The 14,444-nt window shown below is 50.2% G+C and overlaps 1 protein-coding gene across 1 annotated transcript; it reads left to right on the plus strand.

The window, feature by feature from the left end:
* The first annotated feature begins 1,747 nt into the window (after positions 1 to 1,747).
* On the plus strand, positions 1,748 to 2,767 carry Asprv1 (aspartic peptidase retroviral like 1). Its single transcript, XM_052174228.1, has one exon. The coding sequence runs from the start codon at positions 1,748 to 1,750 to the stop codon at positions 2,765 to 2,767; it is 1,020 nt and encodes a 339-aa protein (XP_052030188.1).
* The last annotated feature ends 11,677 nt before the right edge of the window (positions 2,768 to 14,444 follow it).

Here is a 14,444-nt window from a genome sequence, read left to right on the forward strand (position 1 = left end):
CGAGTGGTGGGGACCCTGGGGCTGTACGGAGGCAGGACAGAGGCCTCAGCTAGGTGCTGAGTGAGTGATGGATAGTCTGAGAGCCAGGGGCAGGCTCAGTAAGTTGTCAACAGCCATAGGTGACCCACTGACCTGTTCTGATCTCTGTGACTGCATATAGCTGGCCTGCGGCCCTGTGGGGAAGAGCCTACCCTGTGTCCCAGGATAAGTTTCTAGAGGAGCAAGAGACAGTCATGAACCCCAAGTTAGTGTGCCCCAGCCTCAGTTCACTGCAGGAGGACTTGTGAACAAACATAAGACAGAATAGAACACGTGTTCAGCCAGAGGCTTCCCTCACACAGGGACGGGTAGAGAGCTCCTTGGAAAAGATTACATTTGCTCAGTGACATAAAACTGAGACCCTTCCACAGTCCCTGTCTCATGCATGCACAGGCCAGCTTGAGCCCTTGAGGCCACAGATTTACTCTGTGGTTGTCGGGGACATAGTCATGACTGTCCATGACCCCAACAGTGGAGGGAGTAAGGGGTCACCATGACAACATCATCTGGCCAGAGCCTCCCAGGCCCTGTCCACTGAGAACAACTCCATTGAGTCTCCGCTGCTTTTCAGATGAGAGAACAGGGTGGGTAGGAGCTCTTGGAGGGCCTTCTAGAAGGCAGGGAGGCCACAGAGGGAGGGTGCAGCACTCAAGGAGCTGGGCACAAGGCCTACTGAGAACTGGAGTCTGACCCTGGACTCAGGACGTCACTCCCTGAAGATCAAGATTTCTGCCTACCTATTTCTGGTACCCATAGGCAGAGGCCTAGCCCTACCATGGCTGCCTCTGAGTTAGGAGCGGCCAGTAGCGAGAATGAGCACAGTAAAATATGCTTATATAAAAGCGTTACGTATGAGGGAGAGTCCTAACTCACTTAGAACCAGTCTGTGGCCAGGATTGTGAGGGGGCACTTCTGTGATCCCAGCACTTGGGAGACTGAGGCAGAATAGCTGTGAATTCTAGGCTATCCAGGGCTACACAGGAAGACCCCGTCTCAAAAAAGCAAAATAAAGAGATAGATGATGGACATGCAGATAGGTAGATAGATAGTAGATAGATATATGATTGATAGATCTTAGAGACAGGTAAATAGATAACATATAAATAGGTTGATAGAAGGTTGAGACAGACAAATACAGATAGGTGGATAAATAAAGATGCATAATAGATGATAGGTATGTGATGGATAGGCGATCAAGATAGACAGGGAGACAGAGATACAGGTAGGTTGGTTGAAAGGTCGACCACGGACAGGTGGTAGAGGCAGATGATAGATTTGTATGCTTTCTTGACTCTGTTCTCTTCTCCAGGAAATCTCACAGGATTCACACTTAATTTAGAATATATGAGTCACCTTATCAGTGCACACTGTGAGAGATGTAGGTGCCATCTCTTTGCCTGTAGGTGGGGTGAAGCCAAAGGGGTCCCCTCTTCTGAAGCAGGTAGAGACCTCCTTCCTGTCTCCTTCTCTGACTAATGATAAGTATCTGAATGTCACCACACCCGTATCCTAATCTGGGTTATTCTGGGACATAGGCTGGGGAGGGTCCCGTCGCCACCCCATCCCCTGACAGAGACTGCCTTTCTCACTAGGTGGGCTGGCAGGTGTCCCGTGGATGGATTTTGAGGGTGAGGCACCGATCATGCTAGTCAGGCAAGATGCTGGCAGGAGGGCGGGGCGAGGGGTGGAGCTTCTAGAACAAAGGAGAATGAGGAGCCCTGGGGGCCCAGGCTGGGCATCAAAAAGGCCGTGCAGAACAAGCAGAACACAGCCAGCCTGCCTTTGTGACCAGCAGCCAGCCCGACACTTCGTTCCGGCTCCCTTCAACTTGTTCAGGCCGGGCAAGAACACGGCCCAGCCGGCAACAGAGCCCTCGCTCTCCAGCGTGATTGCGCCCACACTCTTCTGTGCGTTTCTTTACTTGGCTTGTGTCTCTGCTGAACTTCCAGAGGTGAGCAGAAGGATGGCTGCCAGTGGAGCCAGAAGCAAGGAAGGACGCCGGGAGCATGCCTTCATTCCAGAACCTTTCGATGGTGCTAACGTAGCTCCCAGCCTTTGGCTGCACCGCTTTGAAGTCATCGATGACCTCAACCACTGGGACCATGCCACCAAACTAAGGTTCCTGAAAGAGTCTCTCAGGGGAGATGCCCTGGATGTCTACAATGGACTCAATTCCCAGGCCCAGGACGATTACGGTATTGTGAAGGAAGCCCTCCTGAAGGCCTTTGGGGGCCTTGGGGTGGCCCACAGTCAGCCCAAAGAGATTGTGTTTGCCAACAGCATGGGTAAGGGCTACTACCTTAGAGGGAAGATTGGCCACGTGCCTGTGAGGTTCCTGGTGGACTCTGGGGCTCAGGTGTCTGTGGTTCACCCAGCCTTATGGGAGGAGGTCACTGATGGTGACCTGGATACGCTTCGCCCTTTTGAAAACGTGGTCAAGGTGGCCAACGGGGCAGAGATGAAGATCTTGGGTGTGTGGGACACAGAGATGATCCTGGGCAAGCTGAAGCTGAAGGCCGAGTTTCTGGTGGCCAACGCGAGTGCAGAAGAGGCCATTATTGGCACTGACGTGCTGCAGGACCACAATGCCGTGCTGGACTTCGAACACCGCACCTGCACCCTGAAGGGGAAGAAGTTCCACCTGCTTCCTGTTGGAAACAACTTGGAGGATATATTTGACCTGGAGCTCATTGAGGAGGAGGAGTCTGCACCGGAGGGCTCCCACTAAGAAACCCCATTTCTTGTCCCCAGCATTGGTAGGGGGGCCTTGTGTTGGGGGGAGCAGATGCCCTTGGAACCGGGCCAGTCTTTACACTTGTTCTCAGTTTCCCTCTTTCTACAGGGGCCTTGCCTTTGTTTGGGGAGGGAGGCCAGCTTGGTCTCCTCAAGTAGTGTCCCCAGAGTCTGCAAAGGCTTCCAAGGCTGGCAGGAACTTCTGAGGAAGTTAGGAATATCTACCTTGAGAGAGAGCGGGGGACCCCTTTTAGATCCCCTGAAGTATGGCTCAGTTACTTTCCTGTCCCCAAGCCTGCTGAGCTGAGCCTGGTCCTGGCTAAGACCCTCGCTGTCCAGATCCTTGGAGGAGACTGACAGCTGCTCTGGGAGTCCTCCCTCTGAGTCCTTCTACCTGCACAAGGATGTTCCCTCCTGTCCCTTGCCTTGAATCTCATGGAGCCTGTGTCAATAATTCAATTATCTCAAAAGACCAATAAAGATCTGTTCATGGAAAAAAATGTCATGTGCTCAATAGTCCTGACAGAGATGGAGGGGAGAGGAAAACACAGCAGACCTCAAAAGAAAGATGGAGTTCAGTGGGATCTAAGGTGGACTCAGCTGCAGATATCTGAACTTTTGATTCCTCTCATCCCTTCTAACTCCTTCTGATTCCTTCATTTTAATCTACAACCTTTTAGATACAAATTGTCCCTTGTGCTCAGAAGTGACCAAGGCTAATTTGTGAGGTGTTTTTTGGCTTGGGGATCAAGAAGTTTCTGCCAAACAAATAGGTTCTTACTGGTGCCCAGAGAACCTGGCTTCGAGGTAGAGATAGGGCCAGGAGACAGGCATGGGCATGTGGGGAGACCCTGGGAAGGTCTGGGACTCTGGCAGCTGCAGCTGGGGGCAGCTTGGCCATGGGATACCTCATTTTCGGGGAGGGGAGGGCCTTCCTAAGCCTGGGATGGGCTTCCTCTCTTGTCCTGCTTGTCCTGCTGCACCTTCCTGCCTTTTCTGAGAAAGTGAAAGCTCACCAGGCTTTGGGGAGTAGGCTGGAGGCTCCAGAGAGGAGCAGATGTATTCCGAATTGTGGAGCCCATGCCTTCCAAGCTGAGCTCAGGAAGCTGGCACAAGGCCAGAAGTTCGGGTGTGCAAAGGGTCTACTGGCTTCAGGGAGTTGGGGGCAGAGTTTTGGGGAGCCTCTCTTTTACATGGTAATATTGGGAATTGAACCTAGGGCCCCACACAATGCCAGGCAACCATTCCACTACTGGGCTAAGGCCCCACTTCTTTTTTAAATACTTAGATTCCAATATAGTGGCCCATTAGATTGCCTAGGCTGGCCTCGAACTCATTCTGCAGCTCCATTAGGCATTAAACTTGTGATCTTGCCCGAGTCTCCTGAGTACCTGGGCTAACAGGCCTGTCCTACACACCTGGCCGGCGTTGTCCTGCCAGGCCCCTTTCTCCAGGCCCAGGAAGCAGCTGGCTACTCCACTGCCTGTGGCTATCTGAGTAGGAGGCAGGAAGCGTGGCTGACCCCTCTTCCTGAGAAGCCCGATGACTTCCGAGCTGATCACAACAGCAGTGACATTCTCCTTGGCCTCTCTTTCCTAGTACCAGCCTGACTCGGGATCTAATTCCTAGGGTTCACTAAAGCCTGGTTCTGGGCAGCCAAGCCCAGAATTAACTGGAATTAACCCCAGGGCATGGGTGAATAGGTGTGGACAGGAAGGCTGGATAACAGAGCATGGTCCCACAGAGGACCTAGACCCCGCCCTCCCCCCATTTCTTTGGAGGTCTGAAGAATGCTGGTGTCACCCTGGGCCTAGCCCTCTCTCTAGGGTACAAGCCCAGTGGCACCTCCCTGTGACCTATTTTTCGCTAGGCCCTTCAGATCCTACTAGCCTCTTTCTAGGCCAAAGGAGGGTGGGTGAAGAGTGGGTGGAGGTGAGAAGGGCACATAGGAATTGAGTAGCCAGGCCGGAATTCTGGGACACTAACTCAAAATGTCCCTGCCCTTCTCTTACACAGAAAGGGGCTGAGTTCTGCCCTGGGTAAATTCCTGTGGGCATCTCTGCAACTTGTGAGACTACTGTACCTTGGCTTTGAGTAAGGAGAGCCTGGGCTGGCACCTCTCAATGAGGAGATAGCCCCCTTACACACCCATGACCCCCCCACACACACCCAGGAAGGGCCTTCCAAACGACCACCATCAAGGAAGGAACCACGGAGTGCCAGAGACCCACACGGACTAAAGCAGGTGTTTCCCAGGCGTGAGACTAATTAAATGTGGTTGGTGGCGGAGGCTGTGGCCGTGGCTCTGCGGTAGAAGCCTGGCATGCGGCAGGAGGCCCTGGGTCCAATCTTCAGTATTCCATAAGCTGAGTGTGTATGTGTATACCCAGCTCTAACGACAGCACGAAGAAACGGGAGCCAGAGAATCAGTGGTTTGAGGCCAGCCTCGCTGCAAAAGCAGGAGCTCATCCTGGGCTGTGTGAGACAGTGAGTGCCTCAGAAGACTACAAGAAAACCAGTTTGTTCTCATGGGCAAAATTCCAGGGCTGCTCTCCAGGGATCGGGACCCAGTGCCCAAAGCAGAAGCAAGGAGAAAAGCAGTGGGTTTGGCCATAACCCTGGGAGGCACATTTGCACTGCATTTACAGTGAGCTTCCAATCCTGGACACTACTGGCCTTGCCAGCGGAGGATGATGGACTGTGGAATGAAGAGGGAGGCTGAGATTTGGAGGCATTGGGATAAGGAGAAGGTTTAACCTTGGTGGCATACCAGACTCTCACGGGAAGACGGGGCAAGAGCTCACCTGTTCTTTCAGTGTGCAGCTGCCTGGACCAAATTACACTGGCGCTTTGTCTTGCCCGTGTGTCAATCACAGCAGATAGGCACATCAGGCCTGCCTGGCATCTTAGCTAGCATAGACTCTCAGGCCCCACCCAAGCCCCACCCAGGCCCCACCCAGACCCAGGCCGGAGCACTGACCTTCAGTGCCCCAGCCTGGGACACCCCGCATTGAGAAGCTCTGAAACTCCACTTCCTCTGATCACAGCTCCACCCACCGGTCACCAGGACCACCAGCACCACTGCAGTAGGCTAGACCAAGCTGAGTGCGTTTATTTGGTATATGTTTAATGTACTGTAGAACTTTTGGAATAATTTCAGGCTTACAGAAAAGTTGCAGTAAAGCAAGTTCTTGTTATTCATGTTAACAGAATTAACTTTATGATTCTCCCCCACAGAGAAGAGCCATCTGAAAACCGCAGATCAGAAATACTGTTAACTGTTTATTTTAAAAAGATTTTCTCCCATATAAGCATAACAGTTACCAAAATCAGTAAATCACATGTGTACATGTTTGTGTGCGTGGTACACATGCATGTGGTAGCCAGAGTTAGCTGCTGGCTGTCACTTTCCATGGTATTTTAAATGTTTTATTACTACATTTTACTTATTTTGTGTATGTGTGGGGTTTATGGGTGTACGTGTGGAGGTAATGTAGAGCTAATTCTCTGCCTCCACCATGTGGGTTCTGGGAATTGAACGCAGGTCAGCAGACTCGGTGGCAAGAACCTTGAGCTGCTCAGCCATCTCATCAATTCCATGTTATTTTTTGACACAGAGTCTCTCGATGAACCCAGAGTCCAACTGGCTAGACTCGCTGCCCAGAAAGAAGACCATGAAATTCCTGTCCTCCTGCCTGTACACTCGCCACACACCCAGTGTATGATTTATGCAGTTCCAAGGATCAAACTGAAAGCTTTTGCATCTAGCCAGGCCTTCCACAACCCTAGCCTTTAAGTCCCCTTTCATCTTTCGAATGGGAATTCCTGAAAAGAAGCCATGTCCAAAAAGGCCAGTTGACTGCTTAAAACTTCAGTGACACAGGGAGGTTGGAATGTTGTGGGATCAGAGCCTAATTAAGATTTATCTTGGGCTATGTTTTGCCTACTAAATAGCCATTTCATCTCTCCCTCTGTCAGACCTAAATCCTCTGACTAACAGATAAAAATGCTTTTGGCATGAGTTACCTTAACCCTAGTTTCCTGCCAATCAAAGGGCTAAGAGTTTCATCAGACAGCATCTGAGGCCTATAACCGAGATCCCCTGTTGTTGAAAGTGCCCACTTAATGTTTTCACCAGTGTAGTGTAGGTCTTGATCTATGATTTTCTTTGTTCTGTTACTATAAAATCTTCATGAAACTGCTTCCACATTGAAACACAGAAATTGTGGTAACCTAAACCTCTGTTCCCCACTCATTAGCTCCAGAATAAACTCTCCATTCCCTTTGAGGTAATAACTCTATTTTTGTGTTGATGATAACTTGCCACTTGCTCAGGCCATCTCCATTTTCATGACTTTGAAATGTCTAAGGATCCCTAAATCTACTATTTTCTCATCGTTATGAATGTGGTGGGAACACCCAGGAGAGAAGGTGTGCCTTCCGGCACCATGTCAGGGATGCAGGGACTCACTTGTCCAAGGGCTGGGGATGCTGGCCCGTTTGCTTGCTCAGGGTACTGTCATCCAAGTTCCTCCACCCTTGGGTGACTACTTCTCCCTGTAATGAGTCAGTGCCCTACAGAGACCCCCTGAGGCTCTGTAAATGTTTCTCTGTAGCTACTGCAGCTTGATGACCCTGCAAACTGAGCCACTCTCTGTGAGGGGTCCCGGCTCTGTGGGGACGCTCCAGCTCTGTCCTCTTTCCCTGCTGACACTGGCTTTCCTCATCGGTGGATTCACTCCCTGGTTCCTTCCCAGCCCCACCGCGCAGCTGCGCCTGTCTGACCTGGGCTTCTCAGGAGGTATCGCTCTCCATTTGGGTGGGCCGGTTGTTTCAAATTTGGCCGTGGGTTCTATCCAAACTGGCCTCTGTCTTCTTGGGACATTTTTCAATTGTAACTGGAATCCTCTTGGGTGTTGGTAATACATCTGTGATCCTACATGGCAGGGCAGGAGGAGGTCTTTGAGTCTGAGGCCAGCTGGGACTTGTAGTAAGACTTTTTCTTAAGAATGGAAAAGCAGGCAGTTGTTCCAGAGTTACCATGAGACTGACAGAGTCTGTGTGGCCTTGGCCACCTTGCCTAGTACTAGTTATACGCTGTCTTACTTAGTGTTTTACTGCTGTGAACAGACATGACCAAGGCAAGACTTAGAAGGACAGCATTTAACTGGGGCTGGCTTACAGATTTAGAGGTTCAGTCTGTCATCATCAAGGCGGGAGCAGGGCAGCATCTAGGCAACATGATACAGGCAGAACTGAGTCTTACATCTTCATTTGAAGGCTGCTAGCAGAATATTTGCTTCCAGGCAGCTAGGAGTAGGGTCTTAAAGCCCACGGCCACAATGGTACACCTACTCCAACAAGGCCACACCTCCAAATAGTACCACTCCCTGTGCCAAGCATCTACAAGTTATCACATACACATACATTGTTGCCCACAGTCCTCTTCTGTCATTTTCTTTCAGATGCTGGCCAGAGCATGCTTTCCACAACATGGCCTCCATGCCAGCTTAACTCCGAACACAGCCTTTCCTTGTGCTCTCTCCATCTCTCTCCTCGGGTCAGCTGCTGAGGCATACGGTTCCCTTGCCTTGGAATGTTTTCTTTCTTTCTTTCTTTCTTTCTTTCTTTCTTTCTTTCTTTCTTTCTTTCTTTCTTTCTTTCTTTCTTTCTTTCTTTCTTTCTTTCTTTCTTTCTTTCTTCTTTTCTTTCTTCCTTCCTTCCTTCCTTCCTTCCTTCCTTCCTTTCTTTCTTTCTTTCTTTCTTTCTTTCTTTCTTTCTTTCTTTCTTTCTTTCTTTCTTTCTTTCTTTCTTTGATTTATTTATTTATTTATTTATTTATTTATTTATTTATTTATTTATTTATTTATTATAAGTACACGGTAGCTGTCTTCACACGCACCAGAAGAGGGCATCAGATCTCATTACAAATGATTGTGAGCTACCATGTGGTTGCTGGGATTTGAACTCAGGACCTCTGGAAGAGCAGTCAGTGCTCTTAACCACTGAGCCAACTCTCTAGCCCATGGTTTTTCTTTTAAATGTTAATAAAGTTGCCTGAGAACTTCAAAAAGTACAAAAAAGTACACACATAAACAATACTGAAGAGAAGGGCCCTGAAGACGTCGTGGCTCAGTTGGTGGCGTACTTGTCTAGCACCCACAAAGCTCTGGGTTCGATCCCCAGCACTGCCTGACAGAGGACAAGGCAGACTACATCTATAATCTGTAATCCTAGCATTTAGGAGGTAGAGGTAGGAGGGTCAGAAGTTCAAGGTCATCTTCTAACTAGTTAGTGAGGCCAAGGTGATGCTATGTGAGACACTGCTTCAAAAAAAAAATCAGAGTCTTTATTTTTTAGGTCAGAATATTCCAGGTTAGTGCTCGCTTCGGCAGTGCATATACTAAAATATTCCAGGTTAACTTGTCCCTGTCTGGCACACTAACCCTAGGTCAGAGAATCAGTGTAAAGCCAAAGAAAAACACACAACTCACACAGTGCATTTATTGATTAGAAATTATTAGCCAGGCTCATCGTTAGCACTCATCAGCACTCAGGAGGCAGAGGCAGGGAGATCTCTGAGTTTGATCAAGGGCAGGCCTGGTCTACAGAGTGAGTTCCAGCACAGCTAAGGCTACACAGAGAAACACTCTTTCAGAAAACAAAAATAACATCTCCTCCAAATGTGTGAAGGGCCTGGCTCCAGCCCCTGCATGTTCTTTGGTTGGTGGCCCAGGCTCTGTGAGCCCCCACAGGCCCAGGGTAGTTGACTCTGTAGGTCTTCTTGTGTCTTCTTGTGGTTTCCTTGATGCCCCCAGCCTGCTCAGTGCTATCCCCAACTTCTCCTCAAGACTCCCCAAGCTCCACCTGATGTCTGGCTGTGAGTCTGAACAATCAGAGGGGACACTCTTTCTGTTGCCTGCCATTGGATCCCCTTCCCCTAAATGGACTGCTTCACAGGCAGTGGGAGAGGAGGTGCTTAGTCCTGCTGGAACTGGATGTCCCAGGGTGAGGCGGTACCCAAGGGGGGCTTCCCCTTCTCTGAGGAGAAGGAGGGAGTAATGGGGGGAGGGCTTTGTAAGGGTGGGACTGGGAGGAGAGGAGGGAGTGAGGTCTGTGATCATGATGTAATAAATAAATAAATAAATAAATAAATAAATAAATAAATAAACAAATAAGAAAAGAAAAAATACTATTAACTGTGTGTATCTGTGTCTTTATGAGAGCATGTGTGTATATGTGTACATTCCCAAGGAGGCAGAGGAGGGGATCCAGTCCCTCAGAGCCTGAGCTACTATTGGCTAAAAGCCATCAGTCACGAGTGCTGGGAACTGAACCTGGGTTCTTTGCAAGAGTGGCGCTGACCACTGAGCCACGGTTCCAGCCCCTCCCAGGGAATAGTGCTGTTATTTCTTTCTGTATATATCAGAACTACGGGTTCCCCGTGACCCAGTGTAGTAAGCCCAGGGCTGTCGTCCATCTTTCTAACTCTTTCCTTTCTGTCTTTGTAAATCCTTCTGCTCACAGGGAGGAGTCAGGTTCCAGGTTCTTTATTTGCTCAATTCTGAAATACTGACAGGAGTTTCTGGATTGCTCACCCCTGGTCTGTGAAAAACCGACCTAGAAGCAATTAATTTCACTCCTCGGTGCCTCAGGGCACGGGTGGCCCTTGGCAGCAAACGAGGTGGGGCGACAAACTCCGAATGCAGTCACAAGACAGGAGTTTGGCCTCACGTGTGCAGGGCTTGCTTCAAGGCCAGCTCACAGAGGTCCCCTTATCAGAAGACTCCAAGACGACTGGAGCCAGACCAAAGGGCACAAGTGTGTCTCCTCCCCGTGGGTGCTAGGGGAGTGGCCGCCCTAGTGCTCCGGTGAGTGACCTGGCCTGGCCTGTCTGGTCCTCTGCCACTGAAAAGACACCGAGGTAGTTGACAAGAGATGGCAGAAGCTGGCAAATCCACTGATGCCAAACAGCCTTGGGTTAGACCTTCCTGGCTGGGTTTTGAGGGGGCCACTGTGACTGTCACTCATTTAATCTGCCCACAGGGAGTTGGGTTAGAGGGGAAGCAGCAGGCCTGAGTGAGGCCCAGTGTGCTCTCCATGTTTGTGTGGGGTTGGGGACCAGCAAGGACCACATTGCCTGACTGAGGCTCCTTAGAGTGGACTTTTACAAGGACCAGCCAGGTTGCTACCAACGGAGAGGTGCCTGGACTTGGAGGACAGAGGCCGGTGAGGCGGGCCTCCTGTGTCCTTTGAGGATGTTTCGGGTGGCCAGGGAAGTAGATGACACTCAAACAAAACCTGTGTTGTAAATTATTTGAGATTTTTCTTTGGCATAAATAAAAACAAAGCTCATACCATAAGTGCAGATGTCAGCAGTAAGTGACCCAGGAAGTGGGAAGATGTGCGGGGTGGGGGAGGGGATGGAGACGGGACCTGGGACACTGAGATGAGGGCGGCAAAGATCCTGCCCTCAGCCTTGAGTTTATTCAGGAGGGGAAGGAAAGTGTCTTTATCTTACAGCCAGCACTGGCTTTTGGCATAGCAGATAAAGAACCCGTCGAAGCCCTGCTGCCTGCCCCACAGAAGCCCCACTGAAGACTCAGCAAACAAGGGCAGAGGCAGCATCAGCCCCTCTTCTTTGCTATCCCATTCCATTGTATAGTCCAAAAGCTCAGGATTGGAGACTAGACAAGGCCTGATGGAGGAGGCCATTTGCTTAGGCAGAGACAGGATGATGAAAGAAGCTATTTGATGAAGGAAGTCTTCTCAGGGGCGAGGCTGTCTGATGAGGAGGCTGTCTGATGGGGTGGCTGTCTGATGGGGAGGCTGTCTGATGGGGATGGCTGTCTGATGGGGTGGTTGTCTGATGGGGGAGGTTGTCTGATGGGGTGGCTGTCTGATGGGGATGGCTGTCTGATGGGGATGGCTGTCTGATGGGGATGGCTGTCTGATGGGGATGGGTGTCCTGGGGACTCTGCTGCCCCAGGTTCAGGAAGAAAGGCTGGCAGGCAGTGGGGAGGACTATTGGAGGAGCACTGGGGCATTTTCAGGAGGTGAGGTCCTGGCATGGGTGGCTCTCTGAGGGAATTCCCCAGTGCATCATTGGATGTGCGGGGTGGAGAATGTTTCTACTCTCACAAAAACACCTCCAGAGATGTTTTATCTACACACACACACACACACATACACACACACACACACACACACACACTCACACCAACACTAAGACAGTAGGGGTTACTGTGATTGGTATTGCTCAGATTTGAAGGACCCCACAGCCCACAATCCAGTCAGCTGGACATGTGACCAGACAGTGGAGAGGCATGAACTCAGGCTGCCTGCTTCAGGCAGCAGACAGGCCTTGGCCAGTGAATCTCAGACACATGTTAACTGTGGCTGGAAACATTTGTTTCTAATTAACTTATGAAAATAGAAAAAAAATTACCAAACAAGTAGAGGAGACATAACTGGCTTTAAAATAAACCCATAGGGGGAAAAATCCCTAGCATTTCCCCCAAATTCCAAATCCTTTCCTTTCATTACTTGTTTTTATTTCCATGTTAATTCTTTGAAGGTTTAAATTCTTTTCAGTGGGTTTGTGTTGTTTCTTTCTTTGTTTTCAGGTATTGGAGCCATAAGTGCTGCTCATCTCGGGGAAACTAGAGAAAACCAAGCCAGTCCAAAAAAAACCATAAAAATAAGATTCCTAGAATTTAGAGGCTGAGGCAGGAGGATAGCTGTGAATCTATTGCTAGCCTGAGCATCAGAGTGAGACCCTGTCTCAAAATACAAAATAAATAAAATAAATGAATAAGCTTATGAGGAACGTGCCTTCAAACACCCTCTGTGGGTCACACGGGCAATTTCCCCTTCTGCGCTGTATAATCACTGTCTGTCTGTCTGTCTGTCTGTTCATTGGTCTGTCTTTTCTTTCCTTCTTTCTAGATAGGGTCTCACTATGCACTCAGGCTGTCCTAGAACTTACTATATAGACCAGGCCGACCTTAACTCCCGATTCTTCTGCTTCCGTGAGACGATCACAACACAACCAGTCAGCCTGCCTGCTTTTCCCCCCTCTCTCCTTCCCTCCCTCTCTCCCTCCCTCTCTTTTCCCCTCCCTCTCTCCCTCCCTCCTCCCTTCCCTCTTCTGTTCTTCGTTCTTCATAAATCTGCTATGTCACTGTCTGTTTTTTAAGCTATCCTTTAATCTGTCCTCCAGTTGGGGACACTTAGGTGGTTTCCACTACTTTGCTGTTTCAGACCAGTGCAAGAGATTGTGTCCCCAACCACCTGTGACACAGACAAAGCTCCCGTGCTAAGTGGAAGGCGCTAAACACAGAGTGGACACAACAACTCCACTTACACAATTTCCCAAAAGAATGATGCAAAATTAAACCACAGTGCATAGAACCGCAGCCTCAGGAGACAAAACTGTCAGGCAGAAAAGGAAAGGACAGGCACTCTCTGGCAGACCCGCACGTCCTTAGTGCTGGTGGCAGCTCTTGTGGGCAGGGCACTGAAGGCCTCAGAGCCAGCAGGGTCTAGGTTCTTCATACTGCGGTATCTTCCTTTATGTATGCATGTGACATCACACTAAATATTAGCTTTTAGATCTCTCCCCTCCAAGCTGTCCTCAAACTTTTTGGGCCACTCTCCTGCCTCAGCCTCCTGAGTTCTGAGATCCCAGGTGTGCACTATGCCAGGCAAGTCTTTAATTTTTAGTAAAAGCCTCACTCTCATTGTTTGGGTCATGTGGCCATGGAGACTGTCGCCTGTCTCAGGGCTGAGCCTAAAGTCTCTTTCTGAGAGCGGGTGTTGCCGAGCAGGGCCTGGGCACCAGGCTCTGTTCTGGGTGCTAGGCAGAGCCTCCCGGGGCATCATCCCTTTTGTGATCAGAGCCCTGGTGGAATGTTCACTTGAGGAAAACACAAGCTGCCCTCTGAAGATAAGAGGGCAGCGTGACTCAGAGCACGGGACAGCGGCTGGAGAGTGACGGGCAGGCCGGGAAGACTGTGAGTTGACATTTGTACTGGCACTCAAATAAAATGAGGGAGGAGAGGAGGTGGCTGTGCAAAGGTCCTGTGGTGAGGAAGGAGGAAGAGGACGGATAGGGAAAGAAGGGGCCAGGGAAAGCATGGTGGCTACCTGCCTCTGAAGACACTGGCTGCTCTGCCAAGGGGACGCTGAGAAATGGAGACAATAAGATCTGAGGCCTGGTCTGAAGGACCCCAGACAGGAGACAAGACCAGGCACAGTCAAGGAGGCCAGCAAGAGGCTTCTGGAAAGACCAGTTGGTCTTAAGCTGTGGTGCGTGGCCTGGGGTCACACTCATGGAAGACTCCCTCACTCCAGTCTCTCCCTAGAGTCTCTCCCTGGAGAGGGGCACTGAATATACAGCAGCAGCCTCTCTCTCTCCTGGGCCTCCCATAGGCCACAGGAGCCTCCTCTGGTCTTGTCTAAGATCCTCGCTGTGTCCCCTGAAGAACTCTGTAAGGGCGAGAGATGGTTCTGTCGATAAAGAGCTGGCCTGCCTGGCGAGCCTCAGGTGCTAAGCTCAAATCCCCAGAACCCAGAAAAGATTCAGGCCATGTTAACAATCCCAGCGCCGGCAAGGCAGAGCGGGGAGAACTTCCAGGGTTGCCGGCAAGCCAGTGGGTGCGTGAGCTCTA

This window comes from Apodemus sylvaticus, chromosome 2 (genome assembly GCF_947179515.1).
Source record: "Apodemus sylvaticus chromosome 2, mApoSyl1.1, whole genome shotgun sequence".
NCBI lineage: Eukaryota > Metazoa > Chordata > Mammalia > Rodentia > Muridae > Apodemus > Apodemus sylvaticus.